At 42.1% G+C, this 26260-nt stretch overlaps 2 protein-coding genes across 4 annotated transcripts in view; one reads left to right on the forward strand and one right to left on the reverse strand.

The window, feature by feature from the left end:
- ERBB2 (erb-b2 receptor tyrosine kinase 2) overlaps positions 1–15957 on the forward strand; it is a 121288-nt gene extending 105331 nt beyond the window's left edge. For both annotated transcript variants that reach the window (XM_077252354.1, XM_077252355.1), the window contains 12 exons: positions 13–60; positions 147–285; positions 375–497; positions 577–675; positions 2667–2852; positions 6247–6402; positions 6811–6886; positions 6972–7118; positions 7229–7326; positions 7413–7589; positions 8198–8474; positions 12430–15957. In XM_077252354.1, the coding sequence (XP_077108469.1) occupies positions 13–60; positions 147–285; positions 375–497; positions 577–675; positions 2667–2852; positions 6247–6402; positions 6811–6886; positions 6972–7118; positions 7229–7326; positions 7413–7589; positions 8198–8474; positions 12430–12788 (1885 nt within the window). In that variant the 3' untranslated portion in view covers positions 12789–15957. The remainder of the gene's footprint in view (positions 1–12; positions 61–146; positions 286–374; positions 498–576; positions 676–2666; positions 2853–6246; positions 6403–6810; positions 6887–6971; positions 7119–7228; positions 7327–7412; positions 7590–8197; positions 8475–12429) is intronic.
- Positions 15958–17187: 1230 nt separating this feature from the next.
- Positions 17188–21910, reverse strand: MIEN1 (migration and invasion enhancer 1). 2 transcript variants are annotated; one of them, XM_077252357.1, is made up of 4 exons: positions 21873–21910; positions 21236–21333; positions 20955–21031; positions 17188–17944 (listed from the first exon to the last, which is right to left on the reverse strand). In XM_077252357.1, the coding sequence occupies exons 1-4, from the start codon at positions 21893–21895 to the stop codon at positions 17861–17863; spliced, it is 282 nt and encodes a 93-aa protein (XP_077108472.1). In that variant the 5' UTR covers positions 21896–21910; the 3' UTR covers positions 17188–17860. The 2 variants fall into 2 exon arrangements, with proteins under 2 accessions (XP_077108472.1, XP_077108471.1); XM_077252356.1 differs by lacking the exon at positions 21873–21910 and adding an exon at positions 21643–21769.
- Positions 21911–26260: the final 4350 nt, after the last annotated feature.

Here is a 26260-nt window from a genome sequence, read left to right on the forward strand (position 1 = left end):
ATTTTTTGTTAGGTGTGATAATCTAGACGAGAAGGGGTGCCCCATCATTGTGAATAACAGGTGAGCTCCTTAATAGGGTATGATTTAGCAGATTCCCTTGGGATGATCTCTTCCATGCTCTTACCATATATTGCTTTCCTCCACAGTCAAACCTACATGATAGTGGCAGTGGTTGGCAGCATCTTACTCCTATTGACAGCTGCAGTCGTCTTTGTATTGGTGATCAGGCGAAGGAAACAACTGAAGAAAAAACATACCTTAAAGCGCATACTCCAGGAACATGAGGTACCAGGGTTATGTCTTGATGTGGTCTGGAATAATGATGATGCATGTTAACCATGGCCGACTTCTCACTCATTTTGCTTTTTGTCTAGCTGGTGGAACCTTTGACTCCCAGTGGAGCAATGCCGAACCAGGCTCAAATGAGGATCCTCAAGGAAACAGAGTTGAAGAAAATGAAGATTTTGGGGTCCGGTGCATTTGGCACAGTGTATAAGGTGGGGACATTTAAATAGAAGAACATTTTTCACCACTTCTAGAAACAGATTTCTAAATGTGAAATTACAATTTTTTCAGGGCATATGGATTCCAGATGGCGAGAATGTAAAAATTCAGGTGGCAATCAAGGTCTTGCGAGAGAACACATCTCCAAAAGCTAACAAGGAAATCTTGGATGTGAGTACTAGCAACTTGTATACATGGATGGGAGATGTTTTTTTTAATAAATCTATTACACCTTATTTCCAGTCCCCATACTTTAAACTGGATAATACTCCACTGGATAGGTGAGAACTTGCTGATCAGTGGGTGTTGCACTGCTGGAACCTGTACCCAACGACAATACAGGGAATTTCTGTCCCTGATGAGGCACTTTTATCCCTATGGCAAAATGGCGCCTGACTGCTGATCCATCCATTCTCAGTGGGTCAGCCAGGAAAAGCCAAGTGTAGCACTGTCAATCATGCGCACAGCCAATCCATTCTAACGGGAATAAAAGTTCTCCACTCTGTCAATAGGTGCAGGTCCCAGCAGCGCAGGACTCTCACCGATCAATAGGATACAGTGGCTCACGAAAGTATTCACCCTTTTGGTTTTTTATGTATTTTGTTACATTACAACTTGTGTATAAATATCTTTGTAATCCAATTTGTGTGTGATGCATGAGCACTAAATAGTTTAAGTTGGTGAAGTGAGAAAAATATAGGCATAAAAATGGGATAAAATAACTAAAAATTGGCATGTGCATATGTATTCATCCCTTTTGCTATGAAGCCCCTAAAAATTTCTGGCGCAAGCAATTATCTTCATAAGTCACATGCTTAGTGAAAGGAAGCCGACCTGTGTGCAATCTAAGTGTCACATGGTCTCAGTGTATACACACCTTTTCTGGAAGGCCACAGAGGCTGCAACACCATTTAGCAAGAGTCACCACTGACCCAACAACACTATGAAGACCAAGTTGTTGAGAAGAACAAATCAGGGTTGGGTTATAAAAAGAAATATCCCAATCTCTAATGATCCCCTGGAGCACCATCAAATCCATTATCATCAAATGGAAAGAACATGGTACCACAACAAACCTGCCAAGAATGGGCTGCCCACCAAAACTCTCAACCCGGGCAAGGACGGTATTAATCAGAGAGACAGCACAGAGGTCAAAGGTAACTCTGAAGGAGCTGCAAAGTTCACAAGCAGAGACTTGAGTATCTGTAAATACGACCACAATAAGCCGTACGCTCTATAGAGGTGGCCCTTATGGAAGAGCAGGCAGAAAAAAGCCTTTACTTACAAACAAAAATTGTAAGGCTCATTTTAAGTTTGTCAAAAAGTGAAATTCCAGATTGAGAAGTAGCAAAACACAAAAAATTCCAAGGGGGTCAATACTTGCAAGCCACTATAGGTGGATAGGTGATAACTTGTTTTTACTGGACAGCCTCTTTAAGTTACCACTAAATCTAAAGCATAAAGCTACTTTTAGACAGTCAGTGTACTCATCGACTGCCCAATAGACTGCACACGTGCACACACTGACCAATGTCGGTCACTGTGTCAGTGTATCACAGCATGCCCTACTGTCGTACACAAATCGTTGCTATTTTCATTGGCACATAGCTCCTGAACCTGCATATGCTACAGATGAGCGCACGGGGCTGCACCAACCATAGTCAAGATTCCAGTCGGAAGATTATGGATGGCATCACAGCACAACTTAGTTGCAGTGAAAGTTTAATTGATCTGTCAGCATGTTAAAGGTACCTTCCTTTACAAGATGTCCTCCCAGACCTTGATCACAGCCTATTAGGAGCAGTGTGGAGGACGCTCAATGGTGAGGCTGACAACATGCTTAGTTTGAGGATGGAACTGGCACCTTCATTCCTCAGATCGAAGGGTTTGTTACAACCCAGTCTAGATAATTCTCTGCAAGCTAGGTAGCCCCTAGGATAATACACATTACATAGCCTTTTGGATGTATACTAATAGTCTGTCTCCGAAAGAAAGCTGAGATCATGAAATGTAGTCTGTTAGCACGAGACTGAAAAAGGTTGCAAAATTGTATGATAATGTAAAAATAAACTGATCACAATTTCAGTCCAATTACATCTGTATATGCTCTCAAAATCTAGAAATAAATAAATTATAAGATGCCTCTCATTTGCCTGTTCCAGGAAGCCTATGTGATGGCAGGGGTGGCCAGCCCTTATGTGTGCCGCCTGCTGGGGATCTGTCTGACCACCACAGTACAACTGGTTACTCAGCTCATGCCATATGGTTGTCTGCTGGAATATGTACGGGAGAACAAGGATCGTATTCACTCCAGAGATCTTCTCAACTGGTGTGTCCAAATTGCCAAGGTATGCTAAAAAAGCTTAAGCTAAAGCATAGCAGGAAATTACAGTTTTAATATGGCATACTATCGCACAAATGTTCCACTGACCTTAATACACACTGCAAACGCCTACATATATTACAATATTCACAATATTTAATATACTAAGGCAAATGAAATTATATCTACCCTATACAACGTAATAGCATATACAGTTAGGTCCATATATATTTGGACAAAGACAACATTTTTCTAATTTTGGTTATAGACATTACCACAGTGAATTTTAAACAAAACAATTCAGTTGCAGTTGAAGTTCAGACTTTCAGCTTTCGTTTGAGGGTATCCACATTAAAATTGGATGAAGGGTTTAGGAGTTTCACCTCCTTAACATGCGCCACCCTGTTTTTAAAGGGACCAAAAGTAATTGGACAATTGACTCCAAGGCTATTTCATGGACAGGTGTGGGCAATCCCTTCGTTATGTCATTCTCAATTAAGCAGATAAAAGGCCTGGAGTTGATTTGAGGAGTGGTGCTTGCATTTGGAAAGTTTTGCTGTGAAGTAAACATGCGGTCAAAGGAGATCTCCATGCAGGTGAAACAAGCCATCCTTAAGCTGCGAAAACAGAAAAAACCCATCCGAGAAATTGCTACAATATTAGGAGTGACAAAATCTACAGTTTGGTACATCCTGAGAAAGAAAGAAAGCATTGGTGAACTCATCAATGCAAAAACAGCTGGGCGCCCACGGAAGACAACAGTGGTGGATGATCGCAGAATAATCTCCATGGTGAAGAGAAACCCCTTCACAACAGCCAACCAAGTGAACAGCACTCTCCAGGAGGTAGGCGTATCAATATCCAAATCTACCATAAAGAGAAGACTGCATGAAAGTAAATACAGAGGGTTCACTGCACGGTGCAAGCCACTCATAAGTGTCAAGAATAAAAAGGCTAGACTGGACTTTGCTAAAAAAACATCTAAAAAAGCCAGCACAGTTCTGGAAGAACATTCTTTGGCCAGATGAAACCAAGATCAACCTCTACCAGAATGATGGAAAGAGAAAAGTATGGCGAAGGCGTGGTACAGCTCATGATCCAAAACATACCACATCATCTGTAAAACACGGCGGAGGCAGTGTGATGGCTTGGGCATGCATGAATGCCAGTGGCACTGGGTCACTAGTGTTTATTGATGATGTGACACAGGACAGAAGCAGCCGAATGAATTCTGAGGTATTCAGACCCACACTGTGTGCTCAGATCCAGCCAAATGCAGCCAAACTGATTGGTCGTCGTTTCATACTACAGATGGACAATGACCCAAAACATAAAGCCAAAGCAACCCAGGAGTTTACTAAAGGAAAGAAGTGGAATATTCTTGAATGGCCAAGTCAGTCACCTGGTCTCATCCCAATTGAGCATGCATTTCACTTGTTAAAGACTAAACTTCAGACAGAAAGGCCCACAAACAAACAGCAACTGAAAATCACCACAGTGAAGGCCTGGCAGAGCATCAAAAAGGAGGAAACACAGCGTCTGGTGATGTCCATGAGTTCAAGACTTCAGGCAGTCATTGCCAACAAAGGTTTTTAAACCAAGTACTAGAAATGAACATTTTATTTACAATTCTTTAATCTGTCCAAATACTTTTGGTCCCTTTAAAAACAGGGTGGCATATGTTAAAGAGCTGAAACTCCTAAACCCTTCATCCAATTTTAATGTGGATACCCTCAAATGAAAGCTGAAAGTCTGAACTTCAACTGCACCTAACTGTTTTGTTTAAAATTCATTGTGGTAATGTCTATAACCAAAATTAGAAAAATGTTGTCTCTGTCCAAATATATATGGACCTAACTGTACATGGAGAAATTCCCTTTATATTGAAAAGGTAAATGGGAAGAAGACACAAGACCCACAGAAACTGAATAATGGTTGGAAACGCTACAACTAATCCCAAAAAAGTAGAGACACAAATGTTCTCACATATATTCATGTTGCACAGCGTACATGGGGCTCCAGAGTTCATCAACAAAATTATTCTTCCTCATGTCTTCATTGTAAGACCTATTCTTCTGACTCAATTCACATGATGTGGCGATGTCCGAGTCTGGTGAAATCTTGGCCGAAGGTGTTAGATATTATTACTAAGTAATAATCTATCAGTAGCTGGGATGCTAATCGCCAGAAAACTGAACAACACTGGCTCAATGAAATCCCCATTATATTTAGGGAATACATAGATACGATACACTGACCATTCTGGAAAAAGGATACATAACAAAAGACATGGAAGAACTGCTGGCTGAGTACTCCCAGCATGGCACCACTACTACCGATTAGTAATTGTATTGGGTACTCCAAACAAACAGATCTTAAACATAATAAGTGGCAATCAGCGAGGGTGCTCGGTTATCATGTTATCCAAGTATCTAGGGCGTGCTCGGATATTATGTTCGAGTCCCTGCGGCTGCATGTTTCGCAGCTGTTAGACGGACGCAACACAAGCGGGGATTGCCTAACAAACAGGAAATCTCCGAATGTGTTGAGGCTGTCTAGCAGCCGAGAAACATGCAGCCGCAGGGACTCGAACATAATATCCGAGCACGCCCTAGATACTTGGATAACATGATAACCCTCGCTCATCACTAATAATAAGGCCTTGTGCGGTAGCTCTAAGCCTTGTAACTCAACAGTAATGAATGTTACATTTTATATGTCAAGGTTATATACTGGAAGAAGCAACGACGTGTGCTTTAAAATGAAATAATACATTTTGGATCTGAATATGTGAACATGTTATTTTCACAGTAATACTAAATGATTTCTATACTTGTACGAGATGTGTAATATGATAAGTGTGACTTGCACGATATGATAAATTCTACTATGGTGCACTGCAATTCACTTATACTTTTATTTTTTAATACTTGTGTAAAAATAAAACTGTAATAAGCTGGAAGGCTTAAAGAAGACCTGCCATGTGCTATAAATATATACTTTTCTGCTGTAAGTGCCTCTTTGTTTTCTTTTCTGGGATTGTTTCTGTGCTTCTCCATTTCTGAGAGATGGCCTCTTCCCTGTATATAAATCTTATGTCTTTCTTTTTTAGCTGTGTAAGTATGGTTCTCAATAAGGTGTCCACAGAGAAGACACAGCCACTTGTCTATAAAGACTAGGTGTACATATAGGGAAGAGAGGGCCAGATTATAGGAATGGAGAGGATCAGGAACAGAATTAAAACAGCCCCAGATTTAGGAGATCAGAGGCATTTATGCCAAGTAAAAGAATATATGTATGGAAAGTGACAGGTCCTTTTTAGAGGGGTGGGAGGACATGGTTTCATTTTTTACGTTTTCTTCTTGCTGAAAATCAATAAAAATTACTTGATTAAAAAAATATATTTTTGCTTGTCACAGGGGATGACATATCTAGAAGACATCCGTTTAGTGCACAGGGATCTGGCTGCAAGGAATGTCTTGGTGAGAAACCCAACTCATGTGAAAATCACAGATTTTGGGCTTGCAAGGTTGCTGGATGTGGATGAAACGGAGTATCACGCAGATGGGGGAAAGGTAACAAGCCGTGATGTCCCATTTCTTGATGAAATCTGTTTTGAGAATTGGGCTTAGAGCACAGTCATCAAACAAAAACTGCATGCTCCGAGCTCAAAAAATATTTATGAGAATATGATTGATCAACATACCCAGTAAATTAAGTATCAAAGGTCCCGTAGCATGTGTTATATGGAGATTTTGCTGCAGATTTTGTTGCTTATTTGACAAGAGTGGCGCTGCAGCTAGAAGAAATCTGTATTTCTAATTTCATACCAGCACTTTACCCTTTTGTATTCTATGCATATGGCTTATTTTTGACTGTTCACCACCCACTTTTCAATGTTAAAGTCACCGATGGCACCAGAGAATATCAGGCACCAGAGAAATCCAGCAATGGGCTTATTTATGTTCCTTTTGGTTCTCTAGGTTCCCATTAAATGGATGGCTTTGGAGTCTATTCTGCATCGAAGGTTCACCCATCAGAGTGATGTATGGAGCTATGGTGAGTAGAGTCATCTTGATCAATATACAGGAGCCTTACAAACAAGGTTACAAGTATATCATCATCTATCTCTTTTACATTATAGGAGTTACTGTGTGGGAGCTGATGACCTTTGGGGCTAAGCCTTATGATGGTATCCCAGCAAGAGAGATTCCAGATCTCCTAGAGAAAGGGGAAAGACTCCCTCAACCTCCTGTGTGTACCATAGATGTATATATGATCATGGTGAAGTGTAAGTTATGGTGGTCTCCAACTTGCAAACTCTTAATTCCTAATAATACATATATAGAATATAATACTGTACAATATTCTATTCTGACACCCTATGTCCTTTCTCACCAGGTTGGATGATTGACTCAGAGTCTCGACCCAAGTTTCGGGAGCTAGTCACAGAGTTTTCCCGCATGGCTCGAGATCCAAGCCGCTTTGTGGTCATTGAGGTATATACATAAGGGTGTGCTTAAAATAACATGTTGCAAGGTCACTCTGGGTGAACTAGAGCCTTCTAACTTATAGTGACTTGCAGGATGAAGAACTCATGGCCCAGTCCAGCCCTTTGACTACTCAGTTCTACAGTAGTCTGTTGCAAGATGCGGCCATGGAGAATTTGGTGGATGCCGAGGAGTACCTGGTTCCTCACCAGGGATTTTTTGGATGTGATGATACAACAGTAGAACATCGCAGTCGAATATCTTCTACCCAGGTATGAGGGCATGTTTTAACCTACATAATATAAGAATGCAAATCCTTCTTTTCAGTGTAGAGTTCATCTACTGAAGAATTTACTGTGCAAACTGTAGTAACCAAATAAATATGCCTGTTAAAGTCGGTCAGTTTTGTGTGTTGGAGGCAGACTGAAAGAAGAATTGGCACATTGGACTTCAACCTACCTGACATTGCCTGTTAAAATAAATTTGAGGTGAATGAATGTTCAGCTATGTGATGTTTGTCATGCCCATACACGAGAAAGTTGAACATTTGCCCAGCAGCTCCCCAACTAATCCATAACAATCAAGCATTTATGTGTTTTAAGTGGGGAGAAGGGAGAAAGCCCTGGCAGCGGCTCATCACCACTGAGAACAAAGGATTGGAAAATTAACTTTAAACTACTTGATCCTTCATCATCAGGAGACCTCCTTGCCTTGCACGTCAGATGGTTATCTGTTCCCATTTAGGCACATAAAGAGGTCTACAGAAACATGGGATAATATATATATAGTCAGAAGTCTTTAAAAAAAAAAAATCTGTTAATGAAATGCTGCATTGCATAAACGGAAGTTCTTCACTTTGTATTCCATCTTTTCTCACCAGAGTCAAGCAGAGACTCAGATAGACCAAATATTGATGGATGAAACTGGCCATGCTGAAACGCTTTTGTCTCGAACTTTATCACACACGTCAGAAGCCAGCGTGTCCGATGATCTGAGTGAAGGGGACTATGTGTTTGATCCTCCACACCCCAAAGAAAACAGCCTTAGACACAGGTATTGTGAAGACCCCACATTTCTCGGAATAAGGGACACAGTGGATGGAAGAGGACTGGAGACAGATGGCCTCATCTCGCCAGGATCTCCTGCCTACCCTCCAGGTACTAGCTGTAAGGCCGTTATCAAATCTTGATAGTAACTTTCAGGGCTGTTAGTTCCTCTGTAAATCATTTTTCAAGGCTCGGTATATGATCCAAACACTAAGGCAAACTGGTCTGTCCAGATTAGGTAAAAACCATCTGCTTTGTTTTCCAAGCACGTTGTATTGTGCAATACCAAATACAGTCAATGAACAAAAGTGGCATTTTTTAGGGAAAAAAAAAAGCTGATCCTTTTTGTAAACTTATAACCCCTAAAGGGGTTGTCATTTATATTAGCCATGCATAAATGCTGGAGAATTCATTCTCAATCATTGAATAATAAAGAAAATCTAAGCCGTAAGAGATGTGCCATGAGATAAAGATTTTCTATTACTAGAATTAGGTTTAGATTAACCCACCTGAAAGCAGATGATTGTTTGGTGGGCTCAGATTCTACAGCTTAACTACCTGAAGTTTATGGATTTTTATCATCAATGCGACTATATCCATAGATGCAAAAAGTGACCCAAGAATGCAGAATGGGACATGTAATGCCCACAGCAGGTTCAAAGAATCATACAGAAAGGCATGATGTCCATAATAATATAAAGTGCATGTACCTAATATATAGTGATTCTTGTAAGAAGTGCATCAGTATAAACAGTTAATCCCTTAATCACTATATGCCTCTGTGTGCATGATCCAAAGAAGAATGAGTAAGCAGGATATTTACCCATAAGTGTAGAAGTCCCGTCTGGACACCCTGGCCACCTTACCCCAATGCGCATTTCGCGTCCAAATGTTACCACTTCCCTGATAACATGCACTTTATATTATTATGGACATCATGCCTTTCTGTATGATTCTTTGAACCTGCTGTGGGCATTACATGTCCCGTTCTGCATTCTTGGGTCACTTTTTGCATCTATGGATATAGTCGCATTGATGATAAAATCCATATACGGTACTTCAATTTTTGGAACATTGTGGAATTTTAATGTGTAAACTAGTATTTGATTGTTCAAATAAATATTGTTATTTTTGTAACTTATTGGCAACTTTTTGGACTCTTTCTCCTATGATGATATTGTGGATGAGTCGCCATTAGAAATATGTATCTGGGAATTTATGACTGGTATTTTTCTATTGTAGCTTAACTACCTGCTAATATTGGCAGTTCTAATCTCTCAGGATCTAAATATCATATAGCGTAGAAAGATTCCTTAAAACATAACTAATTAATATTATTATAATAAAATCCCAAATAAAGCCTGGTCAGATAAGGACAAAACCTTGGCTTCAATAGGGCCTCCTATATCCTGAACAGATTAAGCAAGGTAAACCTAGGTCTACATTAAGGCCTAAAGGCCCCGTCTCACATAGCGAGATCGCTAGCGAGATCGCTGCTGAGTCACAAGTTTTGTGACGCAACAGCGACCTCCATAGCGATCTCGCTATGTGTGACACGTACCAGCGATCAGGCCCCTGCTGCGAGATCGCTGGTCGTGTCGGAATGGCCTGGACCTTTTTTTGGTCGTTGAGGCCCCGCTGACATTGCTGAATCGGTGTGTGTGACACCGATCCAGCGATGTCTTCACTGGTAACCAGGGTAAACATCGGGTTACTAAGCGCAGGGCCGCGCTTAGTAACCCGATGTTTACCCTGGTTACCAGCGTAAATGTAAAAAAAAACAAACAATACATACTCGCCTTCTGATGTCCGTCAGGTCCCTTGCCGTCTGCTTTAGTGATGTGTCGTTCGCGAACGAGCCGACACAAAGAGCCGGCTCCCTGCTGTGAACGATGGGAGCCGGCACACCAGTGAGAGCCACTAAAATCCCTTAATGGCTCTCACTGGGCGTAAAATCCCGGACTTCGGGAGGCGTAACTCCGCCCACCTGAGCAAAACCCCGCCCACTCTTCAATTTAATTGGCTCTCTAAAAAGTGGGCGGAGTTTCTTCGGTAGGTGGGCGGAGTTTCGGACGCCTGAACAGGTACTCAATAGGGATCTAATACGATCCTAAAAGAGCCGGTTCACGAGCCGAAAGAGCCGGCTCTTTTTGGTGAGCGGAGCCATGAGAGCCGGATCACCAAAAAGAGCCGGACTGCCCATCACTAGTCTGCTTCCTGCTCTCACTGACTGCCGGCCGTACAGTGAGAAGTGAGAGCACAGCAGTGACGTCACCGCTGCGCTCTGCTCTCAGTGTACGGCGGCTCAGTCAGTCAGAGCAGGAAGCAGACGGCAAGGGACCTGGACACCGAAAGGCGAGTATGTACTGTTTGTTTTTTTTGGTAACCAGGGTAAACATCGGGTTACTAAGCGCGGCCCTGCGCTTAGTAACCCGATGTTTACCCTGGTTACCCGGGTGCTGCAGGGGGACTTCGGCATCGTTGAAGACAGTTTCAACGATGCCGAAGTCGTTCCCCTGATCGTTGGTCGCTGGAGAGAGCGGTCTGTGTGACAGCTCCCCAGCGACCACACAGCGACTTACCAACGATCACGGCCAGGTCATATCGCTGGTCGTGATCGTTGGTAAATCGCTGAGACGGGGCCTTAATATATCCTAGACAGAAAATAGCAGGGCAAAAAAAAGTTTAAAGTGCTATAGTGCATAAACATGTGAATAAAAAGTGTGGATCTCACCCATTTGAGCCATAGGGATGTCACATTCAAAGGGATTTCATCATTAGCCTTAGGCAGTTGGTCCAGTCTACCTGCCTTGTCGTGCCCTCTGCATGTGCTCCTGCCCTAACATGGGCAGTGCCCAAGTGTAGCTATCATGATGTATGAAGTATGTCCCAGAAAAAAAGCCCTCCCAACACGTTTATTTTCTCAATAATGAGAGGTCATCAGGGGAGTGTACTCGTTAAGGGGAAAAAGACAAAAATAATGAGGTTTATATTGCTCATTGGTCCATAGAGCAATCGCTGCGCTCAGTGCCTATAAAGTGTCTAGTGTTCAAGTAAGAAGAAAAAAAACACGCATTCCACAATCGGAATACACAGGAACTGTTTCCATTTAAATGTCCATGCAGATTTATTGGTGCTTCATAAACCATGCCACAAGTAATGGAAAATAAACGGCCTTCTAGTGTAGACAAAACAAAGTAAACAGTTTCGACAAAGTATTTTGAGCCAGCCCTGGATATACAGGCTGGATAACATGCAGAATAATGGCTCACTCTGGAGACATCACACAAAAGGTCTTCTTACCTTCACATACACAGACCATAACAAACAGACTCCATTTTACACTGTGAACCACACAAAGGGGTGTGGTATGTGGGCTGCCAGACCCATCCATTTCTCAGGCTGCCCGTAAAACCAGGCCCAGATGCACAAAACAAGCCTCTTAGTATTATGTGCTCTAGAGCAATACTCAAGGTTTGCATCACAGAGGACAGCCACCTCTGTGCTACATACCTCCCATCAACTATGTGTCCGGTAGTCACCTTAGAGTATTTATGAATCAGTATAGGTAGACAGCAGATCCTCAAATTCATTTTTTCATTTTTCCTGGTAGGTCCAAGGAATCTTAGTGTATGTATATCCACAAAACATTTAGTCAAATAGGCACACCCAGCTCAGGGACATGCATCTACATGTAACAGGAAGAAAGCCCTACTTATGTCATGGCAATAAACTGATTACAGTGTTCCCCTGCAGGTACCCCAGTGATCAGCAGTAATCTCTGGAGAAGCCTACAGTGATGCCATAAGATATATTAAATATTACACAATATCCATCTAAATCAATGAGTTTTCAGTGTGTAATGCAGGATGGGACAGGTCTTCTAGAGCAAGGGACGCTTCTTGGATCCACTCTATACTCAGATTAACACACGACAATCATGATCTGAAAACCCCTCTATAATAATTTTTAGTACACAAAAATGAGTTTCCTAATCTGCACAACCCCTTTACTCTACCTAAGCTTTAGCTCTGGTCTCATCTAAATTGTTTTTTTTCCCATTCAGAATATGTAAACCAAAAAGAACAAAGCAGAAGTCGCTCCCCTGTGAAGACACCAAGAACATCAGTGTCCACACTGGAGAGGCAGAAGGGACAGCTATGCCGAAATGGTTTGGTAAGGGATCCAAGGAGTTCGACAGCAATGGCTGCTGTGGAAAACCCAGACTATCTCCCACCTTCGGGAATGTACTTGCCAATCTCTTTTACTCAAGCCTTTGACAATCCTTATTACTGGAATCACGAACTCAAAGCAGAAAGTGAACCTAACCCTACACAGAATGGATTTACCACACCAACTGCAGAAAACCCAGAGTACCTGGGACTGGATGAGGCAATGATAAGGCCTTGGGATGTGACTGCATAAATGAGTTGGTACCACGTTACCTAGATCAAGGCAGCTGTTTTTCAAAGAGACATCATACAAAATTATGTACAATACAGCACCTGCTGTGGTCTACACAATCACGGATGACCTATGTGCATTAGGCTGATCAATCGTCAATGGCTTGATTGGATTTAGGTAGATGAGAACACTGGGGCCATTTGTGGGTTGGTAAAAACCGTGGTGTTGGCTTGTCTCTACAATCTAATAATCTGTACATTACATATAGCACCTAATCTGGAGGCGGAACAGATATGGAGAGGTGTGTTTAATGCATGGCAACTAAGAAATGAACTGTGAATGCACCAGAGACACTTACAAGATGAATGTATTGACATGAACTAATTCCGGTAGATGTTTAAGATGTTCACAATTCGGTTGTAACTTGTTAAACATCTACAACAATTTTTTTTTTTTTACTAAATCCTAATGTATATTCATGTAAGAGCACGAATAGAGATAGCTCTGTAGCACGCTAAATAGTTGTTAACATGGACCGTCCTTGTAAGTAGATACGTAAGCTGTTGTACAGCCTTGGTTAGCTAAATTCACAGTATTTCTCATAGAAGAATAGTCCAGAGCAGCATCTTATTTGGTGTCATGGACTAAGCAGTGCCAACATGGGCCATCTGAACATTGTAGAGCACTGGGATCAATCTCAGCATTACAGCCCTTAAGGTCACACATGCGCCATATTACAGATCCGTGTATTCATTGGATAGTGCTCATAACCTGGTATGGGCCTCTATTGCATGGAGGTCTAGTCTCACAACGTAGCATTTAATGCAGAAAACCGCACACGCTCCATATGACAGAACGCAGAGTGTTTAAGGGTCCATAATAATACGGACCTGTAAAGCTATGCCCTTTAGAAATACAGAAAGGTTAACACTAACATAAGAATGTCAGATCTATGGTTTTTCCCCAAAGATCCAACTTAGTGATACCAAAATAATGAAATACAGAAGGTAAAGCCTTGGTAAAATATGCTTGTGCGATCCTTCTAAGGAAGGAGAGTGTTTAAGGCAGCTGTATGTATAGTCACTGATACCAGTGATCTGTATATAGGGAAAGGCGGGGGAGACGCTTTATATTCCCTTCTTGTCCCAGTATTTTCACGACAACCTGCTCCAATAGAGCCCTGTGTTGTACACTCCTGGTGCCAAGGAACTAATTATTTGAGTTTCCAGTCTTTGTACAGGAACTTCATGATCTGGGTGATGACATATTTTTCGAGAGGATGTCTATTAACAGGGGTATAAACTAATTTTCATTACGACAATGAGTGTCTTACTAATTCTGCAGCGCTCTTACGAAAAGTTCAAAGGTTGCTTGTTTTTCTACACTAGAAGACTACATGGCATGATAAAAGCCAGCCACAACTAGCTGCCAATCTGACCTGCAATCCGGCACAGGGTAAGGTTGTGTGTGCAGATCTGGCATTAGACATGTGGTTCAGAATTATATATTGTTAATATTAAGTATCATTTCTAATGAGCAATGGTAACTATAGAAATTTCCTTGGAACAACTTTTAAAGAGGATTTCTACAACTTTTTTTTTTTATATTTTTCTATATTTTTGTATAAAACCATGTGAATAATAAAGCAGGAAGAACAAACTTGGAGTTTGAACTGAGATATGAAACAAACTGCTAAGGATTGTAAAAGCTGTAGCATTGGTTGTGCTGTATCTCTAGCAGCCCATCTGTTTCAGACAACCTTGCAGTATTAATCAGATTTTTCCAACAGTTAAGAACCTCTTATCAATTTTTGTATTTGCACAGGTTAACCCTATACATGTTGCTGGCAGCCTTCTGTGTAGAGCTAGTTTCGCATGTATAGGACACACGGATCATGGTCGGATCAGAAGACCCAGCCAGACCCTGGGGCCTGCTGACCGAACCTGCACTCATGGCTTCATATATGCCTATGGTGCAGTTCCCAGGTCAGGAGACGCGGCCATCAAGCCAGATCTTCTGATTCGAGCACGGTCTGTGAACACGAACTGCACCTAAGCACCCTAAAGTTTATGGATGTTATGTTTAGGTATGTTGTTGATAAGTAACAAGTCAAAGTATCATAACTTTAAAAAAGTTTTTGGATTACACTTGGGAGTATAGTTTAGGCAAATGTGACAACTGATCTGGATTAAAGGAGCTGTCCAGGTGTAGGAAAACATGGCTGCTTTTTTTCAATGAAAGCGCCACACTTGTACATGGGTTGTGTCTCATACTGCAGCGTCGTTCCATTAAAGTAAATTAGACCAGCCTCTCACATCTGCATTTCAGGGTCATGTATGGACCTTAATTTCCCAACTGACTGCAGTTCTCCTGACTACTAGCCTCATGGGAATATAGGAAACTGTTAGTTCAGGTCACAAAACTCACGATCGGTCCAGAAATGGTGATCCGGAAATGAAGTAGTATTAAGCCGGCCTTAGACAAAACTTTAATGCCACACTCAACGTCTAGCCAGCAGCATCCTTTTTGGGAGAGAGCAGCCATTTTTTCTGACCCTCTGCAACCCCATTAGTAGTGAAATATGTATCAGTGGATTAAATGAATTTGGTAAACAGGTACTACTCTAAGCTTAATACCACAGCCATACTTGAGGACCAAGCTACATTATATATTTTTTTGCCAAATAGAGTGAATACCAAGTTTGATGAAGGTTTCCTACTTGCTTCTGTAAGAACCCATCTCTCTTGGCTGTTGGCTAATATATGTCAGTGAATCCAGACCTCAGAAACAACTAAGGAAATGATCCGCTAATATCATCATCATCAATCTGTCACGTAGTCACCGCCATCCTATTCCTACCCTTCTCAATGACTCTGCCCACTGCAGTATATAGATTGGCCCCAGCACCACCTTTACCCACAATCACTGTAAATTCAACCCTATTACAAAATACCAGAACATGTTTTCCAAACTCTTACTATGTGAACTGTATTGTTTTGTATGAAGTTTGTATATTTTAGATTTTATATTTGGAGAATGTGTTTTATACGTCTGCTTTGCTTTGTAGAAAAGTTCTATTTTCCTCACCATGGCACATTTATAATTTCACGGAAGGCGACTACCACAACTTTAAATCTGTTTCTACTGAATTGTAAATGCTTTTAAAACACTAAAGAGACCTATACCTTAATGTTTTGAAGTCATGGTTTTTTTTCTGTTATATTGGATGCACATTTTGTCAGATGATCTTAAAATGTACGTAGCATTTTTTTTAAATCTTAGGATGGTCTAGATTCTGAGACCCTACGTATCTGCATTTTTGGCTCCTTTCAGAGTATTTTGTAGGCGCACAACCTCTCACCGCACGGTCTCACGTGAAGCGGAATAGCCTAGACAAATAACCTGTTCCCGGTCACCAAGGTCGACCTCCATCCCTCCTCACTCAAAAGGCAGCTCACTCTTGGCCAGTAGAAGAGCACTAGTACTACCAGCGATCCTAGAGTAATCACAATAAGATAAGCTGTACAGAAAAAAAAAATGAAAAGATAGAAGAAACCCAACCACAGTTTTGAAATCAGTATGCCTAGTTTAGTATGAGACAGTAGAAAAATCAAACTCAAAAATTATGTTCAAAATAGTTCCCCAGTGTTATACGCTCATCTGAACAAGCCCTAAGGCCGGGTTCTGTTACCATATGTATTAAAATGGATTTCCAAATATTGTAACTTACTGATCGCTGGGAATCAGACCGCTGGGACAGAGCCCTGTCCGAATTGAGCGGAGGGTCGAGCAGGTATGTCACCAGTAAATTCAATCTTTATGGGACTGCTGAAAAAAGCAGGAGCATTGAAATCGGCCATCTGTGGCTGTCCCGCAGACCATAAATGGAGTGAATGTGTACATGCTAGATCTTCACTCCATTCAGTTGGGACTCTGCAGAACCCTATTCTTGATATCTTGGGGGTCCTAACATTTAGACTCACAACGACCAGTATCCCCTAAGCTATGGATATGGGATAATCTACTATCTTGGAATAAAACCCCTTTAATGGTTCTGCATACCCGGCTCTCCTATCTAGCGCTGTCAACATTTTACTAGGATCAAAACTACTGCCAGATGTCCTTTAAAAAGATTTTCCACTGATCTGATATTGATGAGCAATCCATATTCCAATAAGCGCTTATCAGCCGTACCTGGCAGCGGCCATTAAACAGTGTGATGGAGCTGCGGAGTTCTACTCCGAATGATAGGATATCAATATTATTGTATTGAAAAACCCCTTTAAGGAGCTGTGACAATAAACTGAAATAAATATGTATTTCTCCATTCAATAGCAGTTCTCTTGTCGTGCACTGGGATAAGTCCATTCAGATACAATATTCCACTCTCAGCCCCACAAAAGAAGTGAAAACAAAATAATACGAAATCAAATATGTTGTTTATTTTCTACACTTATTGGCATAGGCATGTAACAAAGTGAGGGCCTACTACAAAGGGATCATATGAGAATAGAAAACAGGATCTTCTTCCAACTCCTCAATAAATAGTGCCTGTTCATAGGATGCATGTGCCATTGCAGCAGAGCCGTACTCTGGTGCACGAGGCTGAGCTGCAATACCAGATGTGAACAAGAGGGGCACTGTTCTCGAATATAACCCCTTTAAAAGTACAAGCTATTTGCTATTGAAAATCAACAGTAGTATAACAGATGTGCTATTAGGGCCACACTGGCTCATGTATATAGATACACTCCTTCCAGGTAAGTACACTTCACATTGCTACATATGAAATCCACATGTTCTGTTCTAAACATAACAAGCAGAAATTAGGACTTGCCATCTTGTACCCAGGTGATGTATTGGGTGCAGATAAAAGGAGATCACAGGTCTGAGAGCACTACTTCCTGGAAAATGCACTGAAATGTTAGCATGGTGCTCAGCATAGGAGCAGCCACTAGTGTAGTAATACCTACTAGTAGTAAATTGTACTATTATTGGCACTGTGGTTATACAGACACTAATATTGGGTGCAATATGATTTAGAATGGTGAGCACACCCTAGAGAACACAATCACAGTAAGGACATATGCTTCCTACAAGATGACACAAGGCGCTTGGCTGTTGGTGATCTTCTCCACTGGTTCACCATTCATAGTTTTTCGGATGGCTTCCATCAACTAAGCAAAGAGGAATATAAAGTTACTGCATGACTGACACAATAAAGGGGCTATGATCAACATAATCTTCTACCATTGGTACCCTCCAGATTACAAGAATGTGTGTGTGTGTGTGTGTGTGTGTGTGTGTGTGTGTGTGTGTGTGTGTGTGTGTGTGTGTGTGTGTGTGTGTCACCACCACTCCCATAGACAGTGATGGTCATACATTGGGGAAAATAAGTATTTGATACACTGCCGATTTTGCAATTTTTCCCACCTACAAAGAATGGAAAGGTCTGTAATTTTTATCGTATGTACACTTCAACTGTGAAGCATAAAATCTAAAAATAAAAAACAGAAAACCACATTGTGAGATTTTTAAATAATTCAAACACTTATTTCATGCAATAAAATGCAATTTATCACCTACCAACCAGTAAGATTAATGGCTATCACAGACGTGTTAGTTTTCTTTAAGAAGCCCTCCTACTCTGCACTCATTACCTGTATTAATGGCACCTGTTTGAACGCGTTACCTGTATACAAGGCACCTGTCCACACATTCAATCACACTCCAACCGCTCCACCATGACCAAGACCAAAGAGCTGTCTAAGGACACCCGGGACAAAATTGCAGACCTGCATAAGGTTGGGATGAGCTACAGGACAATAGGCAAGCAGCTTGGCGAGAAGGCAACAACTGTTGGCACAATTATTAGAAAATGGAAGAAACGCAAGATGACTGTCAATCTTCCTCGGTCTGGGGCTCCATGCAAGATCTCGCCTCGTGGTTTAAAGGATGATTTTGAGAAAGTTCTGTGCTGATTCTTGACCTACATGGGAGGACCTGGTCAATGACCTGAAGACAGCTGGGACCACAGTTTCAATCATTACCATTAGTAACACTACGCAGTCATGGAATAAAATCCTGCAGGGCACAAAAGGTCCCCCTGCTCACACCATCACATATTTAGGCCCATTTGAAGTTTGCCAATAACCATCTGGATGATACAGAGGAGGAGGTCATGTGGTCAGATGAGACCAAAATAGAACTTTTTGGTATTAACTTCACTCGCTCTGTTTGGAGGAAGAAAAAGGATGAGTTCAACCCTGAGAACATCGTCCCAACTGTGAAGCATGGTGGGGAAAACCTCATACTTTGTGGGAGCTTTTCTGCAAAGGGGACAGAACGACTGCACCGTATTGAAAGGAGGATGGGTGGGATCATGCATCATTAGATTTTGGCCAATAACCTCCTTCCCTCAGTAAGAGCACTGAAGATGGGTCGTGGCTAGGTCTTCCAGAATGACAATGACCCAAAACACACAGCCAGGGCAACTAAGGAGTGTCTCTGTAAGAAGCATTTCAAGGTCCTGGAGTGGCCTAGCCAGTGTCCAGACTGGAACCCAATAGAAAATCTTTGGAGGGAGCTGAAACTCAATGCTGCCCAGCAACAGCCCCGAAACCTGAAACATCTGGAGAAGATCTGTATGGAGGAGTGGGCCAAAATCCCTGCTGCAGTGTCTGCAAACTTGGTCAAGATCTACAGGAAAGAAATGTCTGAGCTCTGTAATTACAAACAAAGGTTTCTGTACCAAATATTAAGTTCTGTTTTTCTACTGTATCAAATACTTATTTCTTGCAATAAAATGCAAATTAATTATGTAAAAATCATACAATGTGATTTTAGGTTTGTTTTTTTAAAGATTCTTTCACAGTTGAAGTGTATCTGATAAAAATAACAGACCTCAATTCTTTATAGGTGGGAAAACTTGCAAAATCAGCAGTGTATCAAATACTTAATTTTCCCCACTGTATGTGCACTATAGCTCCATTCATATGGGAACACAAAACCCTCATTTGTGAGATCAGTGGGGGATCTCCACCATTCATACATGATGGATAGGTGATAAATCTTGTTGGTGAGATAGTCCTTTTAAATGGGTTGTCTGTGACTGACATATTGAAGACCTATCCATAAAATTGGTCATCAATATGAGATTGGTGAGGGTTTTACACCTAGCACCCCCCTCTACCAATCTACAGAAAGCTGTTCTGGCAGCAGCCGATACGAAGTGATGTACAGTGGAACACAGCAGCCCGTACTTTGTACATAATACAACCACCAAGTGCAGCTGTTTATCTCCTATTTAAGTGCAGGGTGTTGCTCCCCATTGATCTCCTAACAATAATTATCCTGCAGATAAGTTGAGGTGTAATGACCAGTAGGCTAGGGATATACTGATGTTTTTTTGCGCTACAGTGAGATCACATTGCAACATCACATCTAATGATTTCCTACAGTGTCATGTGGTGACCGATCACTACTCACTTGCCATAGACTTCAATGCACATTTCATGCGACAGGCAACTTAATTTTATTTACTGCAAAATTTGCTTCCTAAGAAAGTTTCAGATGAGCAGCACAAATCGTTTTGGTTGTGTGACTTATCTAAGAACCTTATTAAAAGACGAGGGCCGGCACTGCTGATATAAATTCTGTGAAGTACACCCAAAAACCATAAATATGAAAAGGGGAACGGTGTACATGAGGCACTAGTAGCCCAAAAATAAGTGAGATTATGAGACAGCTTGCATGCAAAAATCAGTGATACATTTTATTAAATGATGATTGGTGAACAAGGTATTAAAAAAAAAAAAAAAAATAAATAAATATTATATATATATATATATATATATATATATATATATATATATAATTTTAAAAATGGAAAGTTTTTCTTTTTCTTGCACAAAAAAATCTAATTTTCCATATATAACATAATCATTTAATAAAATGTATCACTGATTTTGCATGCATGTCTCATACCCTCGCTTATTTGGTGTTACCAGTGCCTTATGTGCTACATTCCCTAATCTGACAACTGCTGACAGAGACATGTCGCCTCCATTCACTACAGTGCATTGTTCTCTGTTGTCAGCCATTTCTGGCTGAGCACACCCCGGCTGTAGTGTTCTTCTATAGCTCTAAGTAATGAAAACCCCACAGTTTTCCTTTAGGAACACTTACGTCCTTTTCATAGGGAAATCCGCCAAGTTCCAGCTTGGAGAAGACTAGTTTTCCATTTATTTCAATCTCAAATGCTCCTAAACGCAAAAGACGCTGAGATTAATAAAGACTAAAGACGTCGTGACACCGACCTGTGCAGTAGTTTTCTCCAACCTGTGACTCTCCAGCTAGGAAAAACAACAACTCTCAGCATTCCTGGGAACCCTGGAAGTTGTCATTTCGCACCTGCTGGGGAGTCGCAGGTTTGGAACCACGGAGGTGTAGTAGAAAGAAGTGCTTACCAGTGCCCCCAGGACGGGAGTCGATGCTGGCGTCAGGGAACTCCTCCAGCACGGCGCTGGCCAGCTCCTCATAGTGAGGCTTAAACCCACAGGGCTCACTAAATGGAACACAACAGACACGTGACTCTGGAGAATGGACCTTTCTCATCCCCAAAGCCTGCCCCACCTAGTGACAGGTCATATGTGGTACTGCAGCGGTCACATTCATGTCAATGGATCTGAGCAGTAATACCAGAGATAACCTGAGGACGGATGTGGTGCTGTTTCTGGGAAAAGCGTAGTATTACACTGCAATGCTTATCTTATACAGCTCCCTCTGTCCCAAATGATAGAGGCAGCAGTGCCAGCTGCTACTTGTAGTTCCATTATTCCCACTGTAATATTAACTACGTGTAATAACTGCTCACCAGTACTCCACCACAATGCTCACAGACATCGCTTGCCTCCAGCGTCCGAAACAGGCTGTATAGCTTGTCCACAATTCACTTCCGCCCTCACTGCAGATGACTTATTACCTACTTCCGCCATCACTGCAGATGACTTATTACCTACTTCCGCCCTCACTGCAGATGACTTCCAGTACAATGATTACCTACTTCCGCTCCTCACTGCAGATAACTTCTGGTGACAGGCTTATCTATTTCCGCTCTCACTGCGCATGACTTACACGTACTTCCGCCCTCACTGCAGATAACTTCCGGTGACAGCTTATCTTATTTCCGCCCTCACTAAGGTGATTTCTAGAGACACGATTACCCATTTCCACTTTCACTGCGACGACTTCCGGTAGATGGTTATCTACTTCAGCTTTCCCTGCAGAATCTCGTTACTTTGTGAAAATGAGGACGCAACTCCCCCTGCTGGCCGTCCATATACTGCAGGCAGTTGCTGGTAATTTACAAGAAGCTCTCGTACAATTGTGAAGCCATTGATGCAATTATTGTCAGCTGTGTGAGAACATGGGATTCATAGTGTCGTAAAGAGCATGTGACTGAACTTCTGTGTACCCCAACACCTGAATATTACATCTCAGGATGTGGTTATGGCTGGTGGTGGTGATTACACCAGGTTAGTGTGGTCAGGCACTGGCACCATACATAAGCATGGTAAGGCATTGGTGGCGGCAGAACTTAGTGACATCTAGAACTGGTGATAGTGAGGGATGAGCAAACTTGTGGAAGTTTGGGTTCTTGTACCTGACTCGAATCTGAACCAGAACCTGAACCCCATTGAAAACAACGGGGACCTGAACTTTTGAGTTGGAAAATTTTGTCTCTCTGAGGACTTCCCCGGGAGCTCTGAACATTGCAAGAAAAGTCCGCGTTTGGCGTTTAGCATCGGAGTATGTGTATATATATATATATATATATATATATATATATATATATATATATATACATACCCACAAAGGGGCAGCTGGTCTAAAATGCAGCCCAAAAATCCAGTGCCAATAATAAATATAATGGAAAATACATGATGAATAAACAAATAGAATAAAACATCAATCATATAACCACCATATGCACAAAGTGCCAGTGCCTTATACATAAATGACGTGCATCATTCAAATCAATAACTAGACATGTAACCACCAAAACAACCCTAAAACCATACACATGGGAAACTAAGTAATGTCATGGTAACCAATAAGGAACACATATTAGAAGAGGCCGAAACACAAAATAATGAAGACCAAGGTAGTACATAAGGGTACTCTTTCTGAGGAACTCACGTGTATCACTGTACACCGAAAGCTTCCTCAGGTGTAAAATCCAGACTTGGCGTTAGACATATCTTGTTGGTTACTACTGGTGGGCAGACTGAAAGGGAATTTGTTTTGTCTGTACACTCTATCTGCAGACGTGGGGCTAATCTGCTGGTAAACAGTGTTTGCACGTGTAGTCGTCTTACTAAAACAGTAGAAAATGAAGATATATTCTCATGAAGTCATCGGAGCCATTCAGGGTAATCAGTCTCTGACACATTGATTGACAGCCTGCTTTTCCCACACACACAGTGTACAAGTGCGCTGCAGAGCAGGCTGTCAATCAATGTGCAGGGGAGTGATTATAGCTGTATTGGTTATAGAGTGTAACTGGATCGCCACCATAGGGCCGTGGGGTACTCAGTACCGGGTCCCTCGGTTCACGGGGGGATGTCACGGTGGCTGACCCGGTCCGTGGCCCTGGGACGTCTGTGTAAAAGGGAAAGGTCTTTAAGGGGAATGTTCGTGATGTCACCTGTGGTATTCGGTCAGGGTGACCGACGCTGCTTTAAGGGGTCCGCTGGGGTGCTGTTATGGCAGCTAGATGGTATACCTTCCCACAGGTGAAGTATGTCCCCAGGGCTTCCCGGTGTGTGGATGGTGAGAGGCGCAGAGAAGAACGAGGACACAAGGTTGTAGTCTCTTTACCTTTACTGAAGACTTCAGCATCCACAATCCAGGGCACCAGATCACAGGGCAGGCAGAGTCCGGCTGGTTTGGAGGCAAGTCCAGAGTCCCCTTGTCCAGGTGGAAATCAGTAGCCTTCCCTTGCGCTGCAGTGTTGTAGTTCCTTACTGCCTAAGGCTTCACATAAGGTCCTCACAGATGTAATGTCTCTCTCTCTGTCCCCCATATAGGATAGGACAAACCCGTATGACTGGTGGCTTGAGGCGGTTTATAGGGACTCTAGCATGCCCCAGCCTCTAAGGGGTACCACCGTGCCTCCTGGGTGTAGGGCGGACAGGTAACGTGAAATTAGCTGTCCTGCCGGTCTCTGGAGCAAGGCATAAAGGTCGTTACGCCCTCGGTGTTCCGGCTACCGGGATTCTGCGCCTCAGAAGGAAGCAGCCTGTGTAGGGCTGGTCCCCTTCTGGTATCCACTCCTTTGCTACGACTTCCTTGCACGCTCGCTACAATACAATTCTGCCTTTGATGTCTCTTCCTAGGAGCTGCAGCTCTGAGGGCATGCACAGCTCCGTGTCCTTCTTCGTTCTCTGACAGGATCCCACCCCTGCCAGGGACCAACTAACTGAGCGGAGCTCAGCCAGCAACTGACTAACTTTCCCTACAGGCGACCAGTTTTACCAATGTGGGGAGTGACCTAATAAATAGGAGCAAGTGCTCCCCCTGGTGGCCTGGAGTGTGAATGTGTTGCATGCTTGTGATACCTGGATGCAGTTATCCTTCTTTGCCTCCAAACGTAGCATCACTCTCCCCGAGAGGAAAGCCATACCACTGCGATGACCAGGACCCTTGGGCGCCGCATAACCACTCCCTGCAGAGAGAGTATAATGTAATTTTCTCCCTGTAGCAACACTTCCCTCTGCTTTTCTCTGTAGACTGGCGGTGGTATGACCATTACCTTTGGTGCAAGATAGTGAATTTATATGCTAATATGCAGGTTTAAACTGGCACCATTGGCATGCACACATGCTCGTTCTAATGTCATTGCATTTGATATGGTGATCACTGTGTATGAAATATTAGGTTCAAATAATTGTTTCTGAATAATGGCATAGCAGGTGCCATGGTGGAAGTGTAAATCATGGTGAAGATCTCCTCATGGTGAACAACACATTGGGGGGCAATTGTCCATTAGGCCATTCTACAATATAGAGCCTTGTGCACAGTCCTGCCGACAGATGCCTTCTGCTGTTGACCTGGTCATGAATATACAGGGAGACGTTTAGGAGCATTGAGACTTTCTAATGGCTGAAGTGCTACTTTCTTGAGTGTGGTCAGAAAGTATCGGGGTGGTTAGAAGTTTTAAGGGGGTAGATAGAGGTTTATGACATTTGGGGCACCTGCTAAATTTATGTAGAAAACATCTCCATTATTGCACAAGTCAAAAGAAAAGTATTCAGAAATTTTTATTAGTTCTCATGACATCAGATTTCCATTGTGTTACACGTTTATTACATCACCTGCAGACAATCTGCAATGCAAAGATAAAAATCTATAGAACCTGACTAGACATTGCCCCATTTGAACGTTCCTCACATCTTCTTGTGTTCCCGGTTCAGACGCCAGTCACATGGCATGGCATTAATACACCAACTAGATGACATACAAACTTATAAAGTTAATACACAATGGCGCAAGATAAAGAGAATTAATGCCCTGGCGTCAAAAGGGCAGATATAGCAATGGGAATAATAAAATAATCAGTAATGAGATCTCGCCCAAATATCCCTGAGATGTAAAGGGATATCCCCACTTCAGATATTTATGGGGTATCTGCAGCTTGTTTAGCCATTTTAATATGTTCAAGTCATGCACCACTCCACTTCTTTCGCCATATACAGCTATTACTAGCCTCTTTGACTTGAGGAGGGACCACTCTCCAGAACCATTCTCTGGCATCCGCCATTACACTACGTGATCAGTGTGCACCCTTGGTGTCACTGACATGACCCCATTTGATTCTGCAGGTATTATGGGTGGGTGTTATGCTTCTCTGATTTCTTTGGGCCTGTGATCACACCCTGCTGTTTGTACTAAACTCCTTTGCTGCTGCTCTGTGCCTTCATTGACTGCTCCCATGATGACGTATTGAGGCTCGGCTATATTAACCCAGTTAGTCCATTTTTGGCCTGAATGTTAGTTCGGATCAGGACTTTGCCTGTTGGCTAACCTATTGGTTTTTCAGACTGGTTAATGGACTCTACACCTGGATCCTGACCTCAGTGAACTCCTGACAACACTGATGCCTTACCCTTTGGATACTTTTGTTTGGCACTTGTAGTTCTTCTTCTGCATTTAACTACTGGCTTTGACCCCTAAGGGTGTGTGCAGACATCTTTTCTAGCTAGGTACGCTCCATTACACGCTTGAAAAAGCGCTAAAGAAACGCTGAAAAGAATGAACATATGCACTGCAATGTAAAAAAGCAACTGCGAATATGTTCAGTCATTGGACATTTTTCAAAGACGCAAAGTAGTAAAATAAACAGTAAAAAACAGTACACGTAGTACACATAACATTACGTAAAAAAAAAAAAAAGTCGTCTGGAAAGATATTGCAAAAACGAATTAAAAAAG

This window comes from Ranitomeya variabilis, chromosome 4 (assembly GCF_051348905.1).
Source record: "Ranitomeya variabilis isolate aRanVar5 chromosome 4, aRanVar5.hap1, whole genome shotgun sequence".
In the NCBI taxonomy this organism is placed as follows: Eukaryota; Metazoa; Chordata; class Amphibia; order Anura; family Dendrobatidae; genus Ranitomeya; species Ranitomeya variabilis.